The sequence below is a fragment of the Dendrobates tinctorius genome, unplaced genomic scaffold (assembly GCF_039654945.1).
Source record: "Dendrobates tinctorius isolate UK_male_01 unplaced genomic scaffold, ASM3965494v1 ptg000035l, whole genome shotgun sequence".
Classification (NCBI taxonomy): Eukaryota; Metazoa; Chordata; class Amphibia; order Anura; family Dendrobatidae; genus Dendrobates; species Dendrobates tinctorius.
In genome coordinates this window covers 32,491,294-32,517,359 of record NW_027361703.1, presented here as the reverse complement: position 1 = coordinate 32,517,359, position 26,066 = coordinate 32,491,294, and the positions used below count along the sequence as shown (strand labels likewise).

Here is a 26,066-nt window from a genome sequence, read left to right as displayed (position 1 = left end):
GCGCACCCTATATTAAAGATAGGGTGCGCAGATCGCATGCGGCCATGTGCGATAATAGGCGGTGATGTCAGGAGGGGGCGCAGCAGGGGGCGGGGCTTATCAGCGGCCGTGCGCAGACGGCAGAAACGCTAGTGTGAAAGTAGCCTTATACTTACATTTTCTTAAAGTGAATCTTTCAGCTGGTTTTTGCCATATAACCTGAAGACAGCAGGAGATAGAGGCTTAAACACATAATTCAGGGATGTGTCACTTGTCAAAGTGTGTGCTGTTGTTTATTAACTGTGAAGGATATATCACTGACAGATTAACATTGCTGCACTACTGTACACTAGTTTGGCGAAGAGTAGACCCCTTCCCCTGTGTTAAGCACCTGCACATGGAAAGCCTGGTGTGGGTGGGGCTAGCTTTCTCAGCTCTGCTTCATTCCAAATCTAAAAGCTCTGATTGTGCATGCAGTAAACTACCGTATTTTCTGCTTTGTAAGACGCACTTTTTTTCCCCAAATTTGGGGGGAAAACGGGGGTGCGTCTTACAATGTGGACATGCCTTACCTAGGCTGTGATCGGGGGCGTCCGGCGATCCCATCTGCGCACGCGCCAGCGGCCATTTTTTTACTGGCACACAGGGAACCGAGGAAATGCCGGGGCACTGGCCTGTCGCACAATGTCGGCAGAGCCCCGAGCATCGACAGGCACACAACGCCGCACCGGAGACACCCGCAGCACCGGCCAGCAACCGCCGGACAAGCGGAGAAACCCGGCAGCAGCACAAGACCCTGCAGCAGCAACGGCACACATCAGAGCCCCCCCCTCATTCCTGAATGCGGCCTGCAGCATCACTCCACGCCTGCCTCCTCCAGCAGCGAGCCTGGGACCCCGCTACACCGCAGCCACCAACACCGGTAAGCAATAAGATGCAAGGATTATAAGAGGCAGCACCATTTTTTTTCTTATTTCTCTCCTCAAAATTTGTGGTGCGTCTTATAATCCGGAGCGTCTTACAAAGCGAAAAATAAGTTATGCAGCAGATCTGTTTTGAACATTAATTCTTTGTTTCTAAAAACAGAATTGTCAGACTCATAAAATGCAAGTGTGAATGTGGTCTTAATATAATTTTGATTCTAATGTCTAAATTGCATTTTCATGCAGTGGCCGTTTCTTCTTTCATTGTAGGCAATGAGAGAAAATCGCCAAACTCCCTATAAACACGCACACGCATGGTGAAACTAGCGGTACCTGCATGTTTCTTTTAATAGGTTACAACATACAAGCTGCGGCAAGACAATAGACAAATTCCCTGCAGTCATGAGGCTCCTATATAATTTGTACACGTTCTCAGGGGATCATGCACATATTGGCAGGAGCTGTCTGCGTTAACCAATTTCTATGGCCATCTTCATACTGAATAGAAATAATGCTCTGCAGGCGAGTTTTATCTCGATTTCCTTGTATCTGCTTGCTCTAGTGACAGATGTTTTCGTGTTGTCCCCCTTCTTTTAGCCAGGTCACAGCTGGACATTGTTGCACATCCTAGTAAGTACACATTTACATTGGATTTTATTTTCAAGTCTTACAAAGGATGATGTGCTAGACTTTTTAATATTTAATATAAAGGACCCTTTGTTGAGAGATGCACTTACTAGGGCATCAGGAAAGACCACCTAACCATAATTATCAAGCTAAATCCTAATGTTCCAGAATTCTAGAGTAATTTGATACACCCTCTGCCACACCACTCACCTCAGCCCCAAAAGAAACCCTTCATGACTTGCACCATATTCATCTATGGTATTTTAGATTTTTTCTTCTGACTTTCCAGACAAGGAGGCTTGGCTCAGTTGAAAACAGTCATGGCTTCCTGGAAAAGGAGGGTGGCCTCACTGTGGCAACACAATGAGCCAAAAAAGTGCCAAAAATGAGGTGCAAATTGGACAGCATTGATGCTTTCTTCATTATTACCTTAATGCTATATTATGTCTTCATTGGAGGCTTCCATTAGTTATGCCACAGATGAAAGCACAAAGAGCTTGGCATTCAACCATCCTGTAACCCCGGTGAGCTGCGCTCTGAGCTTGGCACACATGCTTCATATTCTAGTACTCTTATGTTGCTTGCAGTGAATAAGAAGAGCAAAAATGAAGTAGAGAAACTCATGTCTTTGTGGTCCTCATTAGCACAGGAGAGTAGAGCAGCACATGACTGCACCTCTCCTGCAAATCTTATTTCTCTCGCTCCCTTCCTCAGCGCTAGTACCCAATAGCTACACACAAAACACTATTAGAAAGATACCAGTTCCCTCAAGCATCGCAAAATAAAACATTAGTGGTTGCTATTCTGTAACATGGGCTAGGGGTCCAGACTCTGAAACATGGGCTTTGGATCCAGAATCTGAAACATGGGCTTTGGGTCCAGAATCTGAAACATGGGCTTTGGGTCCAGAATCTGAAACATGGGCTTTGGGTCCAGGCTCGCCTGACTTTGAAGTGTTTTGTGTGGTCCTTACTAAAAAGCTTACACTGTCTTAGGAGTAGACCACAAGAGCATCGGGACCAATGTACAATATCAAGAGATGTCGCCCCCCCCGTAGGCGCTCTTTGGCAGGCTTTGCCCTTGACTATATATGCTGCCTACAGTAGTCCGGAAGCTTTTAGCAGTTCCCATTTGGAAATGCAGAGAGTTTAGTTTTATCCATAAATTTACTCATGAGAATGATTTAAAATTGTTCTGGTGCCATACTGGAATTGGTGTTGTCTGTACAGATGTTGGTGACCACAGTTGGTGGGTTTGCTTCTACACATTCTTTACAATAATATATTTCATCACAATAGCTTCCCAAATCAACCCTGCTGGGAGAAAGGAAAAAGCCCAAATTTGCAACTTTTTCATAGTCTAAGGCTGTGTGCCCACGTTGCGTTTTTTTAAGTGTTTCCGCTGCGTTTTTGCTGCAACGGAAACATTTAAAAAACCCTAACAAAACGCATCCCATGCAATCCTTTGTGATTTCGCAGTTGCCATGCCAGTGCTGTGGATTTTTCTGCTGCGGAATCTCATAGAGGAAAAATCCTCAGCATGTCCATTAATTTTGCGGAATCGCGGCGATGCCGCCGCCGTAGGATTGCACTGAAAAGGCTCACTTTACTCATGTGGCTATGCCCACCATGCATAAAGTGAGCGCTTCATGTGCGGATGGTACGCACGGTCTGGAGGAGAGGAGACTCTCCTCCAGGCCGTGGGTACCATATCCCTGTAAAAAATAGAATTAAAATAAAAAATAGGGATACACTTACCCTCTGTCGGCCCCCGGAGTCCTCAGCGGCGCTGCCGGCAAGTTCCGCTCCCAGGCGTGCTTTGCGAGCATGACCTCTGATGATGTAGCGGTCACGCGACCTCGACGTCACAAAGGTCATTCTCGCAAAGCACGCCTGGGAATGGAACTTGCCGGCAGCGCCATTGAGGACCGGGATCGCCGCTGAGGAGATCGTGGGCCGCCAGGAGGGGAGTATATCCATTTTTTTTTTATTTTTTTATTTTTTTTTTTAAATATTTTTAACATTGTAACTTTTACTGTTGATGCTGCGTAGGCAGCATCAATAGTAAAAAATTGGTCACACTTGTCAAGCACTATGCTTGACAAGTGTGACCAACCTGTCAATCATTTGAAGCATCGCTTGGAAAAGCGCTAGCATTCTGCAAGCTAAAAACGCTTGCAAAACGCATGCGAATTCCGCAGCATTTCTGCAGTGTGGGCACATAGCCTAAAGAGTTATACAATCTCTTTGTAGCTTTTACACAAAAGTAAACCATTAGTTCTGCACATCTGTCTTGATCATTTTTGAGAGAAGGCTAAATGGAAACTCTTGACAACCTTCAAAATCTACTCCATTTAATACTGTTCATATAAAAGTGGCTTTAACAGTTTATAGCAAAGTAACCCATGTATTTTCCATGCAGCAACCAAAGCGCCAAGATACCGATGTGGCATTTCAAAGATTTGCCCGGAGAAGCACTTCGCCTTCAAGATTTCAAGTGGAGCAGCTAATGTTGTTGGGCCCAAGATCTGTGTGGATGATGTGGTGTAAGAGCAGCTTTCCATTACTGCCTCCTCTAACAGCTATGTGATTAATTCTATGTATAAATGTACTCCTTGACTGCAAAGACTTATGCGATCCCATGCTGGCAAGGAGAATGTTAACACAATAATATTTTACTGCCTCTTCTTAGGCCAAGTTCACATGAGCATATGAAAACTAGCTTGTATTTCATCTACAAAGAAAAAAAAAAGCTTTCCCATCCTTTTTATTATTTTTATCTTTTTTTATACATTTATAAGTTGAAAACTAAACAAAGCCAAGTGCAATTTAATATGTTAATTGTTGCAGTGGATCTATTTTTATTTTGTGCACCCATTGAAATCGTTGGGTGAGACTTGAACATGCTGCAATTTCATTTTTTTTTTTTTTAATGTCCACTTGACTTTTGGACCTTGTGAGAAAACATGTTTGTGTGAACGTAGCCTTATGCAGACTTTCTTTCTTTCTGTAGTTTGATGAGTGGCGTGAAGAACAATGTTGGACGAGGCATTAACACTGCTTTGGTGAATGGTAGGTGATTACTGTATTAGCAATTACAACTGAGTTCTTTGATTAGGTGTACCTAACCTTTCACAGTTCTTTTGTGGAGTCTGAGAGAGGTAATCGGCTATGAAACTGGTGACTGCTGCTGATTTTTATTTTTTTTGCTATATATATATATATATATATATATATATATATATATATATATATAATATGTGTGTGTGTAAATGGTTCCATTAACTATTAAAAATATATTGTTTTGTCATTTCGGGCTATGTTGTAAGCGCTAAATCTATCTTCTCAGATGTTGGTCAAAAATGTGTAATTTCAGTTGGAAGATATTTTAGCTTTTTCCGATATTCTCACAAATTTCCACAGTCTATTGGCTTCCCCAGACCGTTGAGGCTCCCATACACGTGAGAATAATGGTACGCAAACCCTCCGATTTTGTTGGAACTGGACGATCATGTGATTGATGGCCTCTCAACTCTCCCCTGAGAGAGGATGTGGGGGAAAGAAGAATTAGGGAAGATGTTTTTCAATGCCTATCAAGAATACACACACTCAGGCAAGCCAACTGCACGTGTGTGTATGATGCTGGGGACCGTTCTCTCCTACAACAACTATTTAAGGGTATGTGTGCACACGATGCGAATTGCTGTGCGGAATTTTCTGCTCTGAATCTGCATCCTTTGGCAGAGTCCGCAGGTTAAAATCCACGCGGTTTTCTTGCGGATTTTGTGCGGATTTCGCCTGCGTTTTTACACCTGCACTGGAATGGGTGTAAAAACGCTGCGGAATCCGCACAGCGTTCCCCCCCCCCCCCCACAGAATAACATTGTACTGTAAATCGCTTGCGGATCCGCAACGTGTGCACATACCCTAAAGGGAACCTGTCACCTCGTTTTTCAGCTGTAAGCTGCGGCCACTGCCTTCCGGGAACCCCCTATAGTTCCAGTGGCAGATGATGGACCTGAGTGGGGGCTGATTTTGTGTAGGATAGATTAAGCTAGGTTCACATTGCATTAAAGCAGTCCGTTCAACGCATAGCGTTGACAGACTGCGTTAACGCTATTAGCATAACGCCATCGCGTTATGCTATACCACTAGCGCAGATGCTTTATCTGCGCTAGCGGTGATGGACTCCAGAACACTGCAGCGCGCGTCCAAGGGTCCATCACAGAATGACGGGACATAGCTAGCGCATGCCGATTTGTGGCGTGCGCTAGCGATGCATTCCTAATAGAAGTGAATGGCAGCGTTAACGGATTGCGATACACCACGTTATGCTGCGGTGAGCGTAATCCGAATGGACTGCCTGAACGCAATGTGAACCCAGCCTTAGGGTTTTTATCGGTAACATTTTGGGGGTACATAACATTTTTTGATTGCTTCCAGAGTATGGCTGGATCACACAATCTTGTGTTCTACGCTGAGCACTTATGTTGGGGGTTCTGTGTAAATCCCACAAAAATGCGATTCAGATGAAGCCCCAATAGAACCACCGACCATAATGAGGCAGATGGAGACACTTTGGAGACCGTTTGGCATCTACTCCGGTGGTATCCATCTATTTAAGCATGCACAGATATGTGGTCGCCCACACTTGTGCACTAAAAAGACGCCGAAAATGATGGGACACTGCCAGAACAGAGACCAGTCCAAAGTTACACCATCTGCGTCATAAGTGAGTGGTTCTGTCCTGGGTTTTGTCTGAATCGCGGTTTTGGGGCATCTACACGGAAACCCCGACATAAGCAATCTGCTGAGAGTGCATGATAAATCTGAGCCAAGTTTTATTCTGATTTTTGGGAGGTAGAATGATCAAATAGACAGCAGTACAAGAATAGTTCTTATTTTTATTTTTGCAATGTTCACTCTGCGGTAAAAGTGACAAGGCGGATTTTTTTCTTTGGGTTAGTGCAATTACAGCGATACCAGATTTATATGGGTTTTTTTTTTTTTTAGATTTTGCTGCTATCACACAGTAATTTTTTTTTAAAATAAAAAGTATGGTTTTCGCCATATTCTGAGAACTGTAAATTTTTTATTTTTTGGCAAACAGAGCTGTATAAGGGCTTATACCAGATTTATATTGTTTTTTTTTATGCTTTGCTATTTTTACACACTAAAAAACAATAATTTACAATAATGATTTGTTTTTGCTTCGTCCTATTTTGAGAGCTGTAACTTAATTTTTTTTTTTGCTGAATGAGCCATATTAGGCTGGTTTCACATTTGCGTTTTTTAGCGCTGGAAAAAAACGCATATGTGCGCATGCGTTTTTTCCCCTATATTTAACATGGGTGCGCATACCTGCGCGCTTGTAAGCGCATGTATGCGATTTTCATGCGCTGTGTTTTTTTGGCGTGTGCGTTTGGATTTTCGTCAGGATTAGGGTTAAGTATGGTTTGGTTAAGGGTTAGGGTTAGGGTCAGGGTTAGGGTCAGGGTTAGGGTTAAGTATGGTTTTGTTAAGGGTTAGGGTCAGGGTTAGGGTCAGGATTAGGGTTAAGTATGGTTTGGTTAAGGGTTAGGGTCAGGGTCAGGGTTAGGGTTAGGGTCAGGGTTAGGGTTAGGGTTAGGGTCAGGGTTAGGGTTAAGTATGGTTTTGTTAAGGGTTAGGGTCAGGGTTAGGGTCAGGATTAGGGTTAAGTATGGTTTTGTTAAGGGTTAGGGTCAGGGTTAGGGTTAGGGTCAGGGTTAGGGTTAGGGTTAGTAAAGTCATGGTTTGGGTTAGTGTGAGGGGCCACCTAATGTTGGAAAAAAACGCAAACGCGGTAAAAACGCACTAAAAACGCATACAAACGCATAAAAACGCTGCGTTTTTTTCATGCATGCTCATAAAAATGCTTGAAAAAAACGCAGCAGTTGTATGCTTTTGTATGCGTTTTTTCAATGCGTTTTTTTGCGGGAAAAACGCGCTGCAAAAAAAAGCAAGTGTGAAACTAGCCTTAGGGCTTGTTTTTTGCGGAACAGTTTGACGTTTTCAATTTTACCATTTTTTTAACATACAACTTTTTGATCGTTTTTTACGCACATTTTTGTGAATCCATATGATGGAAAAGCGACATTTTGGCATTTTTTTTTAATTCTCTTTTTTACAGCGCTCAGCTGACGGAATAAGTAACGTGACAGGTTTTATAGAGCGAGTTGTTCCAGATGCGGCGATACCAATTGTGTAATTTTTGTTTGTTTTAACGTTGCATTTTTTGTGGTGAAACGGCTTTTCGTGATTAGTAAGGGGGTCTTGTGAGCCCCTTGCATCCAATTAAATACTGCTGTCGCAATTGACAGCGATATTTAAGGGGTTAATCTGCTCCAAAACCGTCCAGGGCCGATACAGCAGGGTCATGCTGTCATGTGGCACCGTATGACGCTATTCCCATATTCCTCAGTGTCGTTAAAAAGTGGCGCTGAAGAATAAGTCCCTTAATGATCACCATTATAAAAAAGGCGTATTGGCGGTCATTATGGGGTTGATTGCTGTTTCTCTGCACTGAACAACCTCTGTGTATACAGTATAGGAAGCTTTAATGGGACAGAGGAGTAGTTGCTGGGTCCTAACACTCAAATCATCTCTGAGAAAGCTGGATTTCCCTTGTACTTGGAGCCTAGTATGGTAGCCCCCAGTTACAGGGGAAATCTGTAATCTAAAACTGTGTTTAAAGATGAAATGTCTACAAAGATTTTTAAAATCCGTATGTCCAATATATAAAAATTAATTCTGCAGAAAGGTGAACATAATTTAGTTTGTAAAAAATAAAAATAAAATAAAAATGTGAAAAATACACATCTCATTTTTGTCTCTACAAATAATAATAATTATATACTTTATATTGTTGACCTTTTGCATATGGAAGCTCTTTAATATGAGCATTTATATCTTTTTAGGGAAAACTGGAGAAGTAATTGAAACAAAGTATTATGACCTGTGGGGTGGAGGTAAGGTATTCCTTTATTTAAAAAAAAAAAAGGGTTCATTTGTCAAAATCTTTAGAACTTACCTGCTTAGTAATCTGTTAATTTGGGCATTGGAAAGGACCATGCCATGCCATGTTTAAGACGGACTGGAGACTGGCAGAGTTTGTCGGCAGACCACAGTGGAGCATCCGTGGGGCGCTGGTGGTATTTGTCATATGACTGCTATAGTGTTACATTGTGATGTGCCTTTATAAATAGAAAGCACTTTGAGTAATAGGATTGATGGAGATCTCATAACATAGTAAGGGGTTTTCCTTGTCTGATAACAGTTTTTCAATATTAAAGTGGTTTTTCACTTTAACAATACTGGATCCCAGAAGTTTTTAATGCCTAACATACATAACAGAGCAGACAATCGCCCTCTTCCTTTCCAGCATCGGCTCTTCGCCCCTGCTCCAGTCTGTGTTTTGGCTACATTGGTTGCGTCACTTCGCCAGTCTTCATCACCACTGCAGCCAATCACTAAGTTCGGTGGCTAGTGTCATCTGTGTGGGAAGAGCCCCTGAGTCCTTTGGCTGCAGCAGTAATGTGAGCTGTCAACATGACATCACCGCTGTTGCCAAAACACAGAGCGCCAACCCTGGACCTGGTGGGGGACGAGTATTTGCTGTTGGCTATGTTGTGTAATATGTTTTGGGTCTCTTTTTCTTAAAGTGGAAATCTCCTTTAAATGTATTTGTTCTAGAACTGAATGTTATCCATTACTAAGACACCGTTTGTGATTCTAATTCAAACTGGAAAGCAGAATGTAAAAATTAAAGCAGGTCTGTTACCAAATTTATTCAGACAGATTACGTAATCACTGTAAATAGATACCTTAGACCTGATGAGGCTGGTATACTTTAAAAAAAAAAAAAATTCAGAATGATGAATAATCTTCAAAGTTAAACCAAAAGCTAAAGATAGACTCAAAATGCCCATATTGATATTCTGGCTGTATAATCTTCTTTAGATGGAGGTATGCCAGCCTTATCAGGTCTATGGGCTATTTAATAATATACGTGGACTGTTTTGTGAAACCTTGTGACAGATCCTCTTTGTGTAACTGCTTTAGAACAAAGGCTCTTAATCATATGCTTATGTTTTCCCACTTTGTGCACAGTTGTCATTTGTCGCTCAGTCTCCCATGGTCAATGATTTAATTGCAATACTCCATCAAGAAGAGAAAACGTTAACCGACCTGGATATGTCTGATAAGTGTTGTGAGCAGATACGGCAAGTGAGCACTCTAAAATGGTGCATGAGAGCACTCTGACATGGCAGTGTGCCTCTACTATTCAGCCGTAAAGTCTCCTGCATGCCTCCAGTATGCTTCGTATCCCATAACACAGTGATAATGTATCGCCCCAGGTCTAGCCTACGGTGCTCTAGTCCAGCCTGCTGTTATGAACGGGTGAGGATGACGAGCACAAGCTACGGTGTTCTAAATATTGGTATTGAAGGGTTTTTCCAGACTGGTTGGAAAAGTCTTCAGTTGCTGTGTTTGAGTGGATGCTGCTGAATCATGTGCAATGTGTACCCTGTCACCATTTCCCTGCATTCCCCATGCAAGGCGCGGTAATGTGAATTGTGTACTTAGACAAGTGCTGACTAGATACTGACCTGCTTCTCTCAATACAGCAGCGAGAGATATGGAGGAGAGTCTAGTCGGCACCGCTAGGTGAATCTCATACCTGCGGCGACAATGCCTCCTGCTCGCACAGGGATTACAGGGGAATCGGGGCACCACACACTGTCACCATCGGTTGCATACACACTACAGACTTTTTTTTCTCTTCTCAGCCCTGATGACCCCTGTAACTTTTATCAATTCCCTCTGACAGAAATCTTTATACTAACAACTCCTTATTTCCATCATTGATTTCTGTATTCTTCAATTTCTAGATGTCGCCCCCTTTATTGAATTCCTGAAGAAGATTCCAGATGGAACAGTAGTGTGTATGGCGACCTATGATGACGGAGCAACAAAGTAAGTGTCAAACTTTTAAGGGGGTAATCCAGTCAAAATACATTTGCTCAGGGGATGGGATATGTAACACAATGCAAATTTTGTCCTAACCAACCTACTTGCACCCACCTGGGTCCAGCGCCGGCCGCTCCGTGATGTGACAACCAAAAGAAATCCATAGCCGAGATATGGTTGAAAACTATATTCAAATAGCGGGGCAAAAAAAAATCAGAATATGTCCATATTGACACCTGTAAGATATTATAAACATAACTAGATGGCCCGATTCTAACGCATAGGGTATTCTAGAATATGTATGTAGTTTATTTATGAAGTTTTAATAATAATGCAATAATGCACCCCCCAGTCCAGGTACGCATGGTCCTCTCACCCCCCCAATCCTGGTATGCATGATCCCCTCACCCCCCTCTCATGGTAAGCATGGTACCCCTCCCCCCTATCTTGGTATGCATGGTCCCCCTCACACCCCAATCCTGGTAAGCATGGTCCCCTCACCCTCCAATCCTGGTAAGCATGGTCCCCTCACCCTCCAATCCTGGTATGCATGGTCCCCTCACCCCCAATCCTGATATGCATGGTCCTCTCACCCCCCAATCCTGATATGCATGGTACCCCTCACCCCCCAATCCTGGTAAGCATGGTCCCCTCACCCACTAATCCTGGTTTGCATGGTCCTCTCGCCCCTCTTTCCTGGTAAGCATGGTCCCCTCACCCCCCCTTTCCTGGTATGCATGGTCCCCCTCACCCCCCCTTTCCTGGTATGCATGGTCCCGTCACCCCCCTTTACTGGTATGCATGGTCCCGTCACCCCCCTTTCCTGGTATGCATGGTCCCCTCACCCCCCCCCCCCTTTCCTGGTATGCATGGTCCCCTCACCCCCCCTTCCTGGTATGCATGGTCCCGTCACCCCCCTTTCCTGGTATGCATGGTCCCCTCACCTCCCTTTCCTGGTATGCATGGTCCCCTCACCTCCCTTTGCTGGTATGCATGGTCCCCTCCATCCCCCTTTCCTGGTATGTATGGTCCCATCACCTCCCTTTCCTGGTATGCATGGTCACCCTCACCCCCCCATTGCTGGTATGCATGGTCCCCTCACCCCCCCCCTATCCTGGTATGCATGGTCCCCCTCACCTCCCTTTGCTGGTATGCACGGTCCCCCTCACCCCCCTTTGCTGGTATGCATGGTCCCCTCACCTCCCTTTGCTGGTATGCATGGTCCCCCTCACCCCCCTTTGCTGGTATGCATGGTCCCCTCACCTTCCTTTGCTGGTATGCATGGTCCCCTCACCTCCCTTTGCTGGTATGCATGGTCCCCTCACCTCCCTTTGCTGGTATGCATGGTCCCCCTCACCCCCCTTTGCTGGTATGCATGGTCCCCCTCACCCCCCTTTCCTGGTATGCATGGTCCCCCTCACCCCCCTTTCCTGGTATGCATGGTCCCCCTCACCCCCCTTTCCTGGTATGCATGGTCCCCTCACCTCCCTTTGCTGGTATGCATGGTCCCCTCACCTCCCTTTCCTGGTATGCATGGTCACCCTCACCCCCCCATTGCTGGTATGCATGGTCCCCCTCCCCCCATTGCTGGTATGCATGGTCCCCTCACCCCCCCTATCCTGGTATGCGTGGTCCCGTCACCCCCCTTTCTTGGTATGCATGGTCTCTGTTAAAATAAAAAATAGTTATATACTCACCTTCCGACGGCCTGCGATCTCTACTCCACGCGCCCGGCCTCGCGGTCCCGGTAATGCTTTGTGCGAAACACCGCTGATGACGTTGCGCTCTCGCAAGAGTGGCGTCATCTCCGGTCTAAGGCGCAAGGCATTACTGGGACCGCGAGGCCGGGCGCGTGGAGTGGAGATCGCGGGCCGTCGGCAGGTCAGTATAACCTTTTTTATTTTAATTCTATTTTTTACAGCTGCGCTGTATGTAGATATATATGTGTGTATATATATATATGTGTGTGTATGTATGTACTGTGTATATATAAAAATATATTGTAGGGATTCGACTCGCTTAGGTGCAGCGGGAGACAAACATGAGGCACGTTCCTTTAAAATTTCACCAGGTTTATTACTCCATAAACCATAGACAGCATAACACTGAAATGTAACCTTCACTTCAGGCAAAGGAACAGAAATGTCCGTGGCTTCAGACTCGGACTGAGAGTCTCAGCACATGCTGGGAGCTGTAGTCCTCCCCATATACACTCTCTGTAGTGTCCCACCTGGACACAGGGAAGTCTGTCCACACTCTCACAGACTCCCTCCACTCTCTCTCACATGTGCCAAACACCTCAATTACATAGCCCTGTAACCACACCCACAGGTGATCACATGGCTATGACATCACTAAAGGTTGTATAGACACACACAGGTTTCCCTGACACAGTGTAACAGAAAGATCAGCAGTACCTCTGCTGATCAATACACCCTGGAGCCTGCATCCCAAGGCCACCCACCTTGAGACCCATAATGGTCATTTAGGACCCTGCTCCTGTTACCACACTGAATGTGCCTGTACACCCGTCCTGGGACACCCACACAGCACCCACTAGCTGACATAGTGGTAACTACACCACATACCTCCCCCCTCTGTTCAAACTTGTGGGGTTGAACACATGACATCACCCAGGGATCTTGAGACCGGGCACTCATGTCACCTTGCCCTACCAATCGAGAGGACCGTCTCCATCTGTTTCGGCAGTCATACTGCATCATATTTACGTTAGGCCTCCCCCGCCCCCAGCGGTCAGTATCTCGGCCTTGGGCTTTGGCCTTCCCGTCAAAGTCCGTCAGGGTGACCAGGCACTCTTTAGTCTCCATCTGTCTGCAGTGCGCTCCATCACCCGACCTTTCTCTCACTAGCTGACTCTCCCGGTTCATACGGTCATGAGTCCCACGTCCAGTTGAGCTAACTGGCTGGTATGAGTCTGACCCTCTGTCGCTACGTCCACCACCGGGTCTCGTGCCTATGCTACTAAGATTAGAACTGCCACTTGCGGACTCTCGACGTTCTTGTCTTTGACTACCTGTCCTTTCATTCTTTGGAGGATCCCTTCGGGTCTTTACAACTTGGGTTGGAGGTGGACGCCACCTGACGTTCTGTATCTGCTTATTCATCTGCAGCCGATCCTGTCTTAGCTGCTCAATCTCCTTCAGGTACGCTACCCGATATTCCAGGAGCAAGCGAAGCTTCCCAATGCTTTCCACCGAACCAACCACAATGACAGGAACCATGTCATCTTCAATAACGACTTGGATTTCACCAGCAGGTGGGATCCTCACTCTCTTCACACAGGATCGATTCACCATCTCCTGCATCACCTTTCCAAGTCTGCCAACGACTTTCCCCACCAGATTTCTGGGTACCGGAATTATGTCTTCCACAAAGCCCAGCCGACTTTGTGCTTCCCTTGCAAGCTCCATACGTCGAGCGGCTTTCCTATTACGCTCCACGAGCATCTGTTTCGTGCGGAGACATTGTAGGTGCATCTCCTTCAGGATAGCCACCCTTCTCTCTGTGTCTTCCGTTTCTGCCAGTATCACCAACTGGTCTGTTTCTGGTGCCCAGCTCACACTATAGGCCTTTACTGCCTTTTTAAAGGTCTCATGCACACCTTCGCTGGCACACGCTTCTCGCACGTCTTCGGGTACCTCCATCACGCACTTGAAGGTCATGGACTTGCTCTCATCCTGGACAGATGGCTCTGGGTTCCCCACGGACACTTCCCTCAAGGTATCTGCCAAGACCGGGTGACTGTCTTGTGCAGCTCTTGGCTCACCATCTTCCTGAGATTTACAGTCTTCAGGACCCTTTTCCAAGATGGGCTTTGGCAGTTCTGCCTTGCTATCAGTCGGGCACGGCCGCTGTACGTCTTCGCCCATCCACTTCTTCTGCAGAAGACCTTTTACTACTCCACTGAGTTCTTGCAGAACTTTATCTCGCTCCTCTGCCAGGTAGCGATGCTGATCCTCTCTCCTGAGAATCTCCTGTTGATGCTTCTCTTGGGCCTCTCTGAGCACCTCCATATCTTCCAACAGGGTCTTGTTCATGGTTTTACATGCTGACAGGTGACCTCTGAGCTCAGAGACTTCCTTCTCCAGCTCATCCACTCTGTGCTCAGCTGCTTGCCTTAGGACTCTTTCCCGTTCGACATGTTCTGTTACAGTCTCCTTTATCAGCTGTATCTCATGATCTTGTTCTCTTTTGGCCAGCACGTGTCTCACCACTACCTCTTTAATTATATCATCAAAGGGTACCACTGGGTCAGTCACACCAGTCGAGTGAACCCTCCAGTTACCGTCCAGCACCAATGTGTCTAGTCCAGTAGTCTCATCTCCCAGCCCACCATCTGTCTTATCACGAGACGTCAGGTCCGTCAGTTGGGCAGATGTACTTCTTCCTCTGGTCAGTTCTACCTCTGACCTGTCCATGTCAGGAGCCGTCACTGTCTCAGTGTCTGCTTGCCCCACAGTCGAAGCATCTCCACCGTCCGACCAAACGTCATCAAACAAAAGAAAGTCCCGGCCCCTCTCCCAGGCATAGACTAAGTCCCGTGGTATCCCTCTACCTTGGCACTCACCACCTTTGGTCCCCTCAAACACTACTGTGTCTACTGCGTAGTTCACCGTGACCCCGTGTTTACAGCGAACCCTGACGTTTTTCTCGGTCAGAGAGAAAACGAGAGGCGTTCCTGTCAGAGTCACCTGACTCTCTGAGTCCAGCCGACCAAAGGCTCCTTCCCGGTGCAGCATCACTGTACACATCTGTGGCCCGTCATTACTACCCGGAAAGGATATTCCACATTCTGAAAAAGACCTGCACATACACTGCGGTACTCCAGACATACCTACTGAGTCACCCAGTGCTGTCACTTCACACTTGGCCCCTTTCTGGACCACCACCCTGCTTTGGGTTGCCACCCCAATTTTGGTCACCGCCCCCTTTTGGGTCACCGCCCCCTTTTGGGATTTCCCCATGTCCGTCCTGCAGAACCTCTTAGGCCACAGTTCACACAGTACAGTTTGTCTTTTAACGATACCACACAAGTCTTTGCTGGCATCACCACAGCTCCTGTTGTCACTGATCACCGGCACCTCCGGCTGCTGTTCACACACACACACAGCGGCTGGTGTCACTGCAGCTCCTGCTGCGCCATCTTCGTGGACCCGCCAATCCACCGGAAGCCGCTTGTCACCTTCATAACCCTGCCGGGTTACTGGAAGCCGCTTGTCACCCTCAAAGATAAAAAAGCCACAAAAGTGCGCCCATAGGGCCTTACCAGTGCAGGTATAATGGGTTATGGAGCAATAATACAGGGTACTCACCCTTAATAGTTGTGTAAAGCCACAACTACTGTATCCGCTTAGTCACATGCAATAAAGCTGCAGCAGGATGGTGTAGACAGACAGCGTCTGCTACCAATGCTCCCAGGAAAAACACCAGGGCCCTGTGCTGCGAGACCTTCGTGACCCCACTGAGCCACAGAAAACACTTTCAAGTTTTTGCAGAGAAAACAAGGAAAAGGAAAAAAAAAAAAAACCACATGCACAGTCTCTCACATGTCCTGTTCGTGTGCCACTCAGGACGTACCGTCTCCGCCTGAGACCGTCCAACACACAGGGCACATCGGGTGCTATTCAGGGAGCCAACCCTCCTCCCAGGGTCTCCCAACACATCAGCCTCACCAGGTCCAGGGGCTCAGCGGGTGCTCTTCAGGACATCCGTCTCCGCCTGAGACTGCCCAACACACGCCTCACCAGGTCCAAGGTCATATCACGTGTTCCAGGGATCCGATTCCTCTCCCAGAACCTCCCAACACTGACCCTCCAGGACCTTGCTCACTGACCCCTCCAGGAACACAGTCTCTCACTGACCCTGGTCAGTGCAACACAGACTCCTGTCTGTTACCTGTGTCGGCCACACAGGTTCCTGGACGCCTCTTCTCCTCAGAGGTATCCCACAAATATTAATACAGTCACTTTCTCTGACCTCGGTCAGTATTACTCACGGTTGTCAGACTGTCTGCTCTCCTGGCTCAGAATCGCCAGCGCTGCCACACGTGCTTCTGGGAATCGCTGCCCGCAGTCTCCACCAATTGTAGGGATTCGACTCGCTTAGGTGCAGCGGGAGACAAACATGAGGCACGTTCCTTTAAAATTTCACCAGGTTTATTACTCCATAAACCATAGACAGCATAACACTGAAATGTAACCTTCACTTCAGGCAAAGGAACAGAAATGTCCGTGGCTTCAGACTCGGACCGAGAGTCTCAGAACATGCTGGGAGCTGTAGTCCTCCCCATATACAACCTCTGTAGTGTCCCACCTGGACACAGGGAAGTCTGTCCACACTCAGACAGACTCCCTCCACACTCTCTCACATGTGCCAAACACCTCAATTACATAGCCCTGTAACCACACCCACAGGTGATCACATGGCTATGACATCACTAAAGGTTGTATAGACACACACAGGCTTCCCTGACACAGTGTAACAGAAAGATCAGCAGTACCTCTGCTGATCAGTACACCCTGGAGCCTGCATCCCAAGGCCACCCACCTTGAGACCCATAATGGTCATTTAGGACCCTGCTCCTGTTACCACACTGAATGTGCCTGTACACCCGTCCTGGGACACCCACACAGCGCCCCCTAGCTGACATAGTGGTAACTACACCACAATATATATAAATATATCACAGTATTATGTAAAAGTTGCTGTGGGAGAAACTCTGCATAGTAAGAGTGCATTGAGAAACCAGAATGTTAAATGATTGAGCAAAACAGAATACATAGGATACTGGTGATAGAAAATCATAGCAGTGTCCATAAAGAGGCACCCAAAATGCAAGACCCCCTACAGTACAGCATTTCAGAGTTATACTGCACAGTTTGAGATTACAAGGTTTTATTTTTTTTTTTTTTTTTTTTTTTTAAAGTGTTACATTGAGATCAAATGTGCAGAATAAGAAACTCAACATCAAACGGTATCATTAGCAAATTACAGTGCAGTAGTAATGACTAAGAAACAGATGGCAGTACAACCCTATCAATGCTTAAAAAGTGCGATTATACATACAAAAGCATGTCAATCCTCAACATGGAAATTGCAGAGCGCACGATCAATATGCAAATGATTAAAACAAAAATGTCAAAACCTCTTTATTCAGTATGAGCGCCATTTGCAGAAATACACGCACTTACACACCTTAGCATTCTATCAGTGAGGTTATTAATGGTTTTGCCATGCTGAATGCTCTTAGGAAAAAATATCATCAAGATCCTCTGCTGGCAAGTCCCTTTGTAATTGCCAACCAATGACGTTCCATGTGTGCTCAATGGAGGATAAGTCTGGAGACACCGCAGTCCATGCTAGCATGTTTAGGCCACACCACTTCTCACAAACAGCTCCTGGGACACTTTGTAGAAATGGATGTACCACTGGTTCCTCCTTCAGATCAGTGTAATGCCGAGCTGTTAGTGTACCTAGAATGAAGAGTATAGGGTCCGGCTACTATAAAGTGTTACCCTGTACCATTGTCCCAGGAGGAGGACCGATGAAACACTCTCTCATGAAGCCTCTTCATGGCATTGTCCAGGTGGTCTCCTAAAACTCAAAGAATGATGCGTGGCAAACCATTCTGTAGTGCAAGTGACATTGGCATCACATAAACCAGCTTAAATTGTCTTGGGAGCCTAAAGCCTAACGGCAGTTTTAGTTCTTAAGTCAATAGTACGCATAAAAATAAGAAACCTTTGTAATATTTCTTATGGGAGGAATCTGCTTCTTTCTCCTGCTGGACTGATTGATTAATAATTTTCAGATTTCATCTCCTGTCTCCGTAATGGGAAAGTCGGTCTTCACTGAATACACATTTTATCCATGAATTAAGGATTTGCAAAATGACTGGTCAGTCCTGGCAGAGAAAGAAGCAGATTTCTCTGATAAGTTATATTACAAAGTTGCTTATTTTCATGTGTACAATGAATTTATGAAAAAAAATAAATAAATAAAATAGTTACACTTTAACATTGGGACAACTTAAAACAAAACCTATGCTGAGCTGCTTGTTCCTTCCCCATATCTTTGATATGATATTTTTAAACACTATTGTCAATAAAGATGATTATTTTTTAAAGAAAATGAGGGAGTATTTGTCTCTTCTCACTGTTTTGCTTGGATTGGTAATGAAATCATACCCCTTCATCGTTCATAGACTGGTACTAATCTGCAGCTTTTTGGTAGCACCGCTTCTCTATGTGGGCACATAGGGAAAGATAATAGCAAAGAAACTTGGGCCCTGATTTCCACATTTACAGGTTTTTTGTGTTTGCTTGTTTTCGCTTTGCTTTTTTGTCTTGTCATTAGCTAAAGTTTTTGCCCAAATTCTTCAAAATGGTTCATATAATTATTGAATTCGTAACCAAGTAAAAAAATATATATATATTTTTTCTGTCTTGAACTTTTTATTTTGACTTTTTAGTGCAAAAAGTCACACCTTGCAGAATGTAACAAAAATTGCTCAAAAATACTCCGTGGTAAACGGGTCTATAGTCGCACCAAATTTTGCAACTTACTGGATTTGATGGTGCTTTGGGGGATCATCGGATAGTATAACCCAACCCTGACTTGTACTTCTCAACAACTTTGTCTCTGACTTGTTTGGAGCTCACCTTGGTCTTCATGGTGTTTGGTTAGTGGTGCCTCTTGCTTAATGATGTTGCAGCCTCTGTGGCATTTCAGAAAAGGTGTGTATATACTGTCAGCCCATGTGACACTTGGATTGCACGCAGGTGGACTTCCTCTCACTAAGCATGTGACTTATGGAGGTAATTAACCAGAAATTTTTAGGGGCTTCATAGCAAAAGGGGTGAATACATATGCACAGGCCAAATTTTAGGTATTACATCCCATAAATTTAATTTGTCACTATATTTTTCTCACTTCACTTCACTAACTTAGACTACCTTATATACTCGTGTATAAGCCGGGGGCACCTAATTTTGCCACAAAAAACTGGGAAAACTTATTGACTCGAGTATAAGCCGGGTATGCATTGTCTCCTCATCCCCATCCTGGTATGCATTGTCCCCTCATCCCCATCCTGGTATGCATTGTCCCCTCATCCCCATCCTGGTATGCATTGTCCCCTCATCCCCATCCTGGTATGCATTGTCCCCTCATCCCTATCCTGGTATGCATTGTCCCCTCATCCCTATCCTGGTATGCATTGTCCCCTCATCCCTCTCCTGGTATGTATGGCTCCTTATCCCCATCCTTGTATGCATGGCTCCTTATCCCCATCCTTGTCTGCATGGCTCCCCATCCCCATCCTTGTCTGCATGGCTCCTTATTCCAATCCTTGTATGTATGGCTCACCATCCTCATCCTTGTATGCATGGCTCCTTATCCCCATCCTTTTCTGCATGGCTCCTTATTCCCATCCTTGTCTGTATGACTCCCCATCCTTGTATGCATGGCTCCTTATTCCCATGCTTGTATCCATGGCTCCCCATCCCATCCTTGTCTGCATGGCTCCTTATTCCCATCCTTGTATGCATGGCTCCTTATTCCCATCCTTGTCTGCATGGCTCCTTATTCCCATCCTGGTATGCATAGCTCCTCGTCCCTATCCTTGTCTGCATGGCTCCTTATTCCCATCTTTGTCCGCTTGGCTCCTTATTCCCATCCTTGCATGCATGGTTCCTCATCCCTATCCTTGTCTGTATAGCTCCTTATTCCTTTCCTTGTCTGCATGGCTCTTTATCCCTATCCCTGCATGCATGATTTCTCATCCCTATCGTTGCATGCATGGCACCCATGAGAAAAGCATAAAAAAGGCAAACATCCTACTTACCTTCCCTGCACGCCCTCGCAGTATCTTGTTCCGGTGCCAGCAGTTCCTGCAGCCGTCCGATCACATGTCCCTTCTCATTAACCCCTTTCTGCCATTGGGTGCAATAGTATGTCCAATGGCAGATCCCCCGCTTTGATGAGGACTCCGGCGTTGAATCCGCATCAAAGCCGGGACACGTTAGCTGTTTTCAACAGCTGACGTGCCCGCAGTAGGCGCTGGTGGAATCGCGATCCACCCGCGCCTTTTAACTAGTTAAATCCCACTGTCAAACGCTGACAGCAGGATTTAACTGGTGCTTTCGACCGCTGGACCGGAAATGAGCGCATCACTTACCCCTGTCATGTGATCGGGGGTCAGCGATGCGTTGCCATAACAATCTGAGGTCTCATAGAGACCTCTATGGTTGTTGATGAGTCATTGCTATGAGCGCCACCTGGTGGTCGGCGCTCATAGCAATGCTGTAATGCTGCTACATATAGGCGATCTGCTCATCGTCTATATGTAGCAGAGTCGATCGAGTTGTGGATGCTTCTAGCCTCCCATGGAGGCTATTGAATCATGCCAAAATTAAAAAAAAAAAAAAAATATATATATAAAAGTTTAATTCACTCCATTCAAAATAAAACAATAAAAAAAAAAAAAATCACGCATACACATATTAGGTATCGCCCGATCTATTAATAAAAAAAAGGATTAACCCGATCGCTAAACGGCGTAGCAGGAAATAAAATCGAAACACCAGAATTGGGGTTTTTTTTGGTCACTGCAACATTGCATTAAAATGCAATAACGGGAGATCAAAAGCTCGTATTTGCACATAAATGGTATCCTTAAAAACGTCAGCTCGGCGCTTAAAAAATAAGCCTTCACCCAACCCCAGATCATGAAAAATGGAGACGCTACGAGTATTGGAAAATGTTGCAAATTTTTATTTATTTTTTTTCACCACTTAGATAAAAAGCGAACCTAGACATGTTTGGTGTCTATGAACTCGTAATGACCTGGAGAATCACAATGGCAGGTCAGTTTTAGCATTTGGTGAACCTAGCAAAAAAGCTAAACAAAAAACAAGTGTGGGATTGCACTTTTTTTGCAATTTCGCCGCACTTGGAATTTTTTTCCTGTTTTTGAGTACACGACATGCTAAAACCAAATTATGTCATTCAAAAGTACAACTCGTTTCGTAAAAAATAAGCCCTCACATGGCCATATTGACAGAAAAATAAAAAAGTTATGGCTCTGGGAGGAAGGGGAGCGAAAAACGAAAATGCAAAACTGAAAAAAGCTCCGGGGGTTAAGGGAATGAATATTCACTCCTTACCTATGGGAGAGTTGAATATTCATTACCCTAATAAGTGGGGACATGTGATCAGATGGATGGCCACAGGAGCTGCTGGAAGCCGGTGGCTGTGCACGCTAGAAGAGAAATGAATATTCATTGCCAGTGCAGTGAATATTCATTTCTCTTTAGTAAAGGGCAGTTACAGCCGCCGGCTCCTGCCTCCTGTGACCCGTTGCTCGGCTAATCCCCCTCCGGCTTCTGTCACAATGACTCGTGTGTAAGCAGAGGGGGTGTTTTCAGCACAAAAAAAGTGCTGCAAAACTCGGCTTATACACGAATATATGGTATTTAGTGCTGATGCATCACACACAAATCGTATTACAAAAATATTACAACCTGTGTGTTTAAATATACCAAAATGGATAAAAAGCTACGGGGATGAATACTTTCACAAGCCACTGTATGTAACCGTATGGGGGAGAACTTAGTTACACATGGGCGGTAGATAGTTTTGTTCCGGAACTGAATGTCACGCAACTTTCTTTTGGGACTTGTGTACTCTCAGAATTTGTGTATAAATATGAATAATATATTCCATTACTGCTTCATATGGTACAGGATCACATCAAACTATCTTATAGCTACATCAGTAACATCGCTCCTAGCTGGAGAGTAAATCTTTTTTTTTTTTTTTTTTTTCCCGGCCGTCTGAAGAGGGTGACCTTGTGATCGTCTTACATGATAAACCTTCCTTAGATGCGCACTAATGGCCTGGAGATGTATCATAGGCCCGGAAGCCCTTGGCACCTCGGCTCTAAATTATTCTTTCATCTCTGTCCAAATCTGCTTGGTACTTGTAGACCGATTGAAGTTTTTCTCATCACCTCTCAGAACAGTCTAATTTCGAGACCTTTTTCTGGCACAGATGCACATTACTTGGGTACTTACGGCTTCTGAGCAGTTTCCATAATCATTTTTCATTACCCCTTCACCGGGGCATGTGACTGTTACTGTAGGTAATGTGGAGGCTCTGGAAAAGTGTCAGATTCCTTCCCTTCACCTCTACTCACCTTAATTTTATGTAGTAGTTTGTTTGTTTTTTTTGTTACAGGGACATTTTAAAAAATATACATTTAAAGGAAATCTGTTTTTTTTTTTTGTTTGTTTTTTTTTGTTTTTTTTTGTTTTTTTTTATAAAGTCATTGTATAAAAAGTGATATTGTGAACAGTGCCATAATCATAGCTCCCTAATATACTTTAGTTTCTTTGGAACAATCCCATTATAACAGAACAGAGAAGCTGCTGAAGGTTTGTTTTATTCTTGTATACTTCTCCCCCCCAGAATATAGTATAGTCAATGAAAGAACATTACCACATTTAATTTATAGATTAAAAAGAGGAAAAAAACTTTAATTAAATTTTATCACTGTTGACCTCCTGAAAAGTCCAATACTTAGCTCATTTTATAGTGGCTGGACCTGGCACCACTGCAGTTCTTTGTTTTATTTTATTTTTTTAATTTTTTTTCTTTCAGGGCTGAGGTGGTGGTTAGATCCCTGCACCTAACATTTATTTTATTTTACTCATTTATATAGGGCGATTAATTCCACAGCGCTTTACAGACATCGGCACTGTCCCAGATGGGGTTCACAATCTAAATTCCCTATCAGTATGTCTTTGGAATGTGGAAGGAAACCCACGCAAACACGGGGAGAACATACAAACTCCTTGCAGATGTTATCCTTGGTGGGATTTGAACCTACAACCCCTCCCCCATCGCTGCAAGGCTGCAGTGCTAACCACTGAGCCACCATGCCACCCATTATACTCTCATTCTGCCATCTACATCTCTTCCCTTTACCGCTCTGGTCCTACGCCACCATCTTGTGATCGCACCGTCTGGCTGACCGGTGTAACGGTCACAAGCTCTCAATGCCAGTCTGTGACAGTCTCCTTCTGGCTCTCATAGATTAACATTACTGGAGCGATCCAGAAGTCACTTTTCAAATAATGCAGCGAGACGGCAGCTGGTAAGTATAAAACTAGGAGCAGCGACCTTACATTAGTAGCATCACTCCAGTGCTGCAAGAAAAAAGAAAAGCGCTGGAGTGGTGCTTTAATATCATATACTTTAACTTTACTTATTCAGTCTTCTGTGTAACAAATTACAGATTGAATGACGAAGCACGGAAACTGATCTCGGAACTTGGCAGTACAGTTATCAACATTCTGAGCTTCAGGGACAACTGGGTCTTTGTTGGTGGAAAAGGCATAAAAACAAAAAGTCCATTTGAGCAGGTAAGAAGGCATTCAGACTGCCAAAAATCAGAAACCAAAACTTGCGTAAAGCATCATGATAAAGGGTAAAACAAAGCAAATTTGTAAGAAATCTTATTTTTTATTTTAATGATCATTTTACACAAAAAATGTACAAATTTGCGTTAAATATTTTTTGTTCAGTGCCCTTAGGGAACTTTTGATTATGAGGGATAATTCATTGCAATACTTCTGTATTGTCTGTGATCTTATTTTTACCACCTATTTGTACAATATGTTTTTGCAGTGGCAAACTCATCTCAACTCACAAGGATAACGCACATTCCACTTCCATGTTGATTACTTGGTTCAAAATCACGCGCGAACCCTTTGTATTCCTTAGGCTTAAGCTTAACAGAATTTTCCAGTTTTAAAAAACATAGTTCCAAAACTTTTCAGTACATGTAAAGTTAGAAACGCAGCAGGTAATCCTCTTCCCCAGTATCCTGCACCGGATGCTTCTCTGCACCATTGACGTCACCTCTGCAGCCAATCACTGAGCTCAGCAGCTCTGCCGAGGCAGACCGCATGAGCCACTGATCCTTAGTGATCGGCTGCAGCCATGATGGTCTCTGTAGATGTGATGTCACCGCTGTAGCCTGTACAGATAAAAGTGAACGCAGAAACAGTGCTGTACCTGCTGTTTATTTTACATGTATAAAAACATTTGGGGCCATTTTTCTTTTTTAGAAATGGTGCCCTCGTTTTAAATATTATAATTTAATTTATTTATTTATTTTGTCATTTTATATAAGTGATGTTTTTTATTCTTGTCTTCAGCACATAAAGAACAATAAGGATACAAACAAATATGAAGGTTGGCCCGAAGTGGTGGAAATGGAAGGATGCATTCCTCAGAAGCAGAATGACTGAATAGATTAGGCCACAACTTTACTATGGACTTGGATAGGAATGCCTTTTTTAACAGCCAACAAAGTAAAAAAAAAATACTGAACAGTTCCATTCATCATTGTTGACGTGAGCATGATCCTACATGAAATTTATTTATTGCTTATACAAATGGGTATTTTTTGTAAAAACAGCAGATTAACAGAAGATATAATGAATATTTTGGAACCCATGTTGGGACTGCGATGTGGTTGTGTCTCTGACGGCACCTACTGGAGTAAGATGCGAAGATCTGTCCTGTTTCTGGTCTTTTTCTTCAACGAAATAGCTTTTTTTTTCCATTGGACTTTCTTTATTCCACCAAAGATTTTTCAGAAAGATTATTTTGGCTGTACATCTATAGACTGCGTTTTATAAAATCTGGGATAATATTTTGCACCGTTGTTGTCGAATACAGTGTAGTCTACATTGTTATTTTTCTATTAGAATTTTAAGAAATGTTTGTATGTTTGTTTCCATTTTTTTGTTGTCTATAGAGGACCTATTTACTAATGACATTTCTATTAAAAAAAAACAAACAAAAGCTTTTTGGCTTTTCAGGACCATTTTCCAGCAAATAAGCAGCAATCTTTTCCTACTGTGCAATGTCAAAGCATTGATGTTGGCGCTTTATTTTTAGTCTCGTGTGAGAATGATTTTGTATGTGCAGTGTTTTACGGTCATTAATTTTCCATCGTATTGATTGTCATCAGCTATTCTGGAACTTTAGCAAATGTCATACGTGTTTGTCAGTGGTAAAGTTCAATGTTAATGTGCAAGTCTAAAGGTTTCATAATTTTAGAATAAAGACACATTCCAGGGTGTACCGATACATTTGTTATGTAGTAATAATCTGAGTAGTGGGAATCTACTCCAGCATGCAGTATGATACTCACTGTCGATGTGACCACACCTTATAAACCTTCATGACGAGGAGTAGCAAATTACCACGCGCCTTGTACACCACTGTGTTTACTGTTGTATATACTACACACATACCAGCCATAACATTAAACCCATCTTTCTAATATTGTGAAGGCCACCTTGTACCTGCTCTGACTTATCGAGGGCTGAACGTCAAAAGACCTTTGAAAGGGTTCCATGGTGTCTGGCACCAGGGTGTTTGCAGCACATCCTTTATGTCTTGTAAGTTGTGAGATTTGACCTCTATCAATAGTCATGCTTTTCCCGCACAT

General features: G+C 44.3%; 1 protein-coding gene across 3 annotated transcripts in view; it reads left to right on the top strand.

The window, feature by feature from the left end:
• The window catches only part of FAM3C (FAM3 metabolism regulating signaling molecule C), a 66,461-nt gene extending 40,761 nt beyond the window's left edge, over positions 1-25,700 (top strand). For all 3 annotated transcript variants that reach the window (XM_073573377.1, XM_073573378.1, XM_073573379.1), the window contains 7 exons: positions 1,500-1,532; positions 3,951-4,074; positions 4,542-4,600; positions 8,467-8,517; positions 10,441-10,525; positions 23,838-23,964; positions 24,763-25,700. In XM_073573377.1, the coding sequence (XP_073429478.1) occupies positions 1,500-1,532; positions 3,951-4,074; positions 4,542-4,600; positions 8,467-8,517; positions 10,441-10,525; positions 23,838-23,964; positions 24,763-24,855 (572 nt within the window). In that variant the 3' untranslated portion in view covers positions 24,856-25,700. The remainder of the gene's footprint in view (positions 1-1,499; positions 1,533-3,950; positions 4,075-4,541; positions 4,601-8,466; positions 8,518-10,440; positions 10,526-23,837; positions 23,965-24,762) is intronic.
• Positions 25,701-26,066: the final 366 nt, after the last annotated feature.